Raw genomic sequence first — 3,632 nt, 5'->3', positions numbered from 1 at the left:
TCCACTGGGTTCATTTTCCATGGACTCCATCAATATCGCCAGAGGACTCTTTGCAGCAGTGACTTGAGGGATGCAATCCCAAGCATGGGTAACTGGACTGAAGTAGGGCTGTCCCGACTATTCGACGTAATCGATTACGTCGAAGACGTAAATAAGTCGGCGTGTGCAACATACCGTCGTTTACGTGATTTGCGCGAGCGGTAGATGTGCTGGAACAGAAGCGGTAACAATGGCTGCACGCCCGAGGGTGCCCGAAGATGATGATCAGCCCAATAAACGGACAAAGACATCTAAAGTGTGGAGATATTTTAAAGAGAAGGCACACGAAGACTTCGTCGTGTGCCGCATTTGCAAGAAGGAGTTGGCGTACCATAGCAGCACCACAACTATGCATGAGCACATGAAGCGGCGACATCCTGGTGTGCTGCTGGAGGATGACAGAAAACAAGCTGGACAGTCGTAAGTCTAACTAAGTGTTTGTTTCTGTAGGAGATGTATTGAGGAAGTGAATGAGGTTTTTCAGATCGAGACGCGGGGTAAATATTTCATCAAAGAAATGGAAACGTAATTACGTTTCCATTTCTTTGATTTCATGCTGCTTTGTATAGCCTGTCGCTATGCTGGCGGCGTGCATAGCAACGACACGGAGATAAAGCAATGATTCGTAATTTGCCCGTTATAGACTGAATATTCAACACCTGAGGGTGACAGTGGTCGGGATGTTTGTAGAAGAGCTTGTATACAAAGTAAAAAAGTAAATTAAGGCAAAAGAAGAGCGCATGTTCCTGCCAACAGCGGGAGATGTGTAGTGAGAGGAATGCGCGCCTGATTCAGAGGTCTCATGTCCGTTCTCCTCCCCGGTGCACAGTGCATCTTGCGCTATTCAACACTGTTTGTGCCGACTGCAGGTCTAAATAAATAGTAATACTATTCTAATAATATAATAATACTCATAATTGTGTCGTACATTACGACCTTGGGTCTATATTAGCAACAGAAGGACCAGCTGGGTTTTGGTGCGTCAATAGAATGACATGGAGAGAGTTGGCTACCCTACCCCAAGGCTACCATAACCGATGATAGCCCTTTTTTTCCACTTTCGTTTCATAACGGCCTCTTTGTGGGCCTATATCAGTAAATGTAGGATAATACTTTATTTGAACTGAAAACAATAGAAATTATATTTATTATAGTCTGTGACTAATTTATAATGTAGGCCTAAGTTTAGGCTATATCAGTAGGCTAAATGTAGGTGAATACTTGATTTTAATTGAAACAAATAAATACATTTATTATAGTCTGTGACTAATTTATAAAATGTCCCCTTTTTTCGAAATCATTGTCCTAATCTGCTTTATTTGTCTATTTTTTAGTGGCATATTACAGTTTTTCCCATCCAAAAAAAAAGATGTGGAAGAGGAATGCACACCAGAGAGAGCATCTGTGCTCACTCAAAGCATCCTCAACATGATAATCAAGGACATGAGGCCCATGGCAATTGTGGAGGGTGTTGGATTCAGGGAGATGATAAACACCTTTCACCCAGGTTACCTGTTGCCTTCCAGACGCCACTTCACAGATTTGATGGAGGAAAAGTATAAGGCTACTCTCGACAAAGTCAAAGCTGAAATAAAAAATGCAAACTCAAAAATAACACTCACCACTGATTGCTGGACAAGTGTCGCCACCGAGGCGTACTTGGGTATAACTTGCCATTTTCTGAATGAAAAATTTGAGTTGACCTCATACGTCCTGACCACCATGCCACTGGAGGAGCGCCATGAGGCTGAAAACATTGCTAAGTGGTTAGAGGAATCAGTAGAGAAGATGGGCATCTCATTCAAGGAGGACATCCTGGCCATTGTGCACGACAATGCTGCCAATATTGTTGCTGCTTTGAGGATCCTGCATGATCGGTATGGAGTTGCCTCACACAGATGCGCTGGCCACACCTTGCAGTTGGTGATAGGTCATGCCTTAAAGAAAGATCCACAAATAAATAGGACACTTGGGGCTGCAAGATCACTTGTGGAACACTTTAAGAAGAGTGAGCTGGCCAGCACCAAGTTGAAGACCAAACAGAAGTCTATGGGTGTTGTAGAGAACAAGTTAACCCAGGATGTATCCACCCGTTGGAACAGCTCCTATTATATGGTGAGTCGCCTTCTGGAGCAGCGGTGGCCGGTGGCTGCGGTCTTGTCAGACCCAGACCTCACCAAAAGGGGAAAGCACTACCTCGATTTGAAGACGAGCCAGTGGGCCCTACTGGAAGAACTTCAGCAAGTTCTGAAGCCCTTTGAGGAAGCCACTACCTTCCTAAGTGCAGAGAGTTATGTGACAGTCTCTACACTGCCTCGACTGGTGAAGGGTCTCCAGAAATCTACTCAGAACAGATCCTTTGAGTGTGTTCCAATAAACGCGTTTCAGACAGAGGCAGATGAGCAGATAGCTACCAGGTGGACCAGAGAGACCACATTCAGTGAGGATGGTCCAAATGTGTGTGTCTGTGCTACTGCCCTTGACCCCAGGTTTGTGTGGTTTAATTGTTATTGTCTGGCATGTATAACATTGTTTATCTGTTGCTATTACTACCTACTGCTTGTTTTTCCATTTCCTTTTTTGTATTTAGTGTATATTATATCATGGAAACTGGATGTTTTAACACATTTTTAATGTATCTTTATTTCTTTTTGTATCTATTAAAGGTACCGCAGGCTTGGTTTCTTATCACCCGATGAGATACAAAAAGTGCAAGCCGAACTTCAGGCTCTTGCACTTGACGCAAGAAGAAGGAAGAAGGAACGGCTTCAAGCAGGTATGGAGCCGGGTGACTCAGACAGTGACCAACCTGGAGGAAAGCTGCCCATCCAAGGTAAGAAGTCTCTGCTAGTCTCATTGATGGACTCAGACTCAGACGACAGCAACAATGATGATGACCAGGAAGATGAAGAGGAAATGTTGAGGAAGGAAGTACAAATGTACTTTGGTGAACATAAGAAGGTCAGGAGCCTCAGCCCACTGCAGTGGTGGAGGGATAATGAAGGAAAGTTCCCCAACCTGGCTCAGCTGGCCAGATCATACCTGGCTGTACCCGCAACATCAACGCCATCTGAGCGTCTCTTCTCAGCTGCTGGGAACATTGTTAGTAAAAAAAGAGCAAGCCTGACACCTGACCACGTAGACATGCTCACATTTCTTCATTTTAATGCTTAGAAAGAGCAGTTACATACCCTGTTGGGGAAAATAAAAGAGCAGTTATATACCCTGTTGGGGAAAAAAAAACTCAAGTTCTGTTTGTAATACAAACTTTGTATTCAGTTTGCACTCATGTGAGTCAGTGTTCTTACTAACTAACATAATTGAAATTTGTGTATAGAGTTATTTATTCTTGTCAATTATTTGATTTGCCTTTTATTTTTATTTGGGCATGCCTCCATTTCTTGAAGATTAAACTGCAAAACTTTTAAGTTTGAGAATGAATAAATAAACATTTTTTACTGTTCATAAAAGCGTGTCAAGCCTGTTTGTAATACCCGCCAACCCAAAAAACATTACTTTAAAAAATAATCGTGACTATTCGAAAAAAATAGTTGATAGATTAATCAGGAGAAAAATAATCGTTAGGGACAGCC

The 3,632-nt window shown here is 42.8% G+C and overlaps 1 protein-coding gene across 1 annotated transcript; it reads left to right on the top strand.

The window, feature by feature from the left end:
* The first annotated feature begins 211 nt into the window (after positions 1-211).
* On the top strand, positions 212-3,632 carry LOC134861478 (E3 SUMO-protein ligase ZBED1-like). The gene is made up of 3 exons (XM_063878708.1): positions 212-459; positions 1,374-2,528; positions 2,706-3,632. The coding sequence occupies exons 1-3, from the start codon at positions 230-232 to the stop codon at positions 3,211-3,213; spliced, it is 1,893 nt and encodes a 630-aa protein (XP_063734778.1). The 5' UTR covers positions 212-229; the 3' UTR covers positions 3,214-3,632.

The sequence above is a fragment of the Eleginops maclovinus genome, chromosome 3 (assembly GCF_036324505.1).
Source record: "Eleginops maclovinus isolate JMC-PN-2008 ecotype Puerto Natales chromosome 3, JC_Emac_rtc_rv5, whole genome shotgun sequence".
Lineage (NCBI taxonomy): Eukaryota > Metazoa > Chordata > Actinopteri > Perciformes > Eleginopidae > Eleginops > Eleginops maclovinus.
This window is presented reverse-complemented; position numbering and strand designations above follow the sequence as displayed.

Bases quoted from the DNA above. Each gene is read 5' to 3' on its own strand.
- LOC134861478 (XM_063878708.1), top strand. From the start codon at position 230: ATGGCTGCACGCCCGAGGGTGCCCGAAGATGATGATCAGCCCAATAAA. The intron at 460-1,373 runs GTAAGTCTAACT...TCTATTTTTTAG, and splicing joins AGAAAACAAGCTGGACAGTC to TGGCATATTACAGTTTTTCC. The intron at 2,529-2,705 runs GTTTGTGTGGTT...TATCTATTAAAG, and splicing joins GCTACTGCCCTTGACCCCAG to GTACCGCAGGCTTGGTTTCT.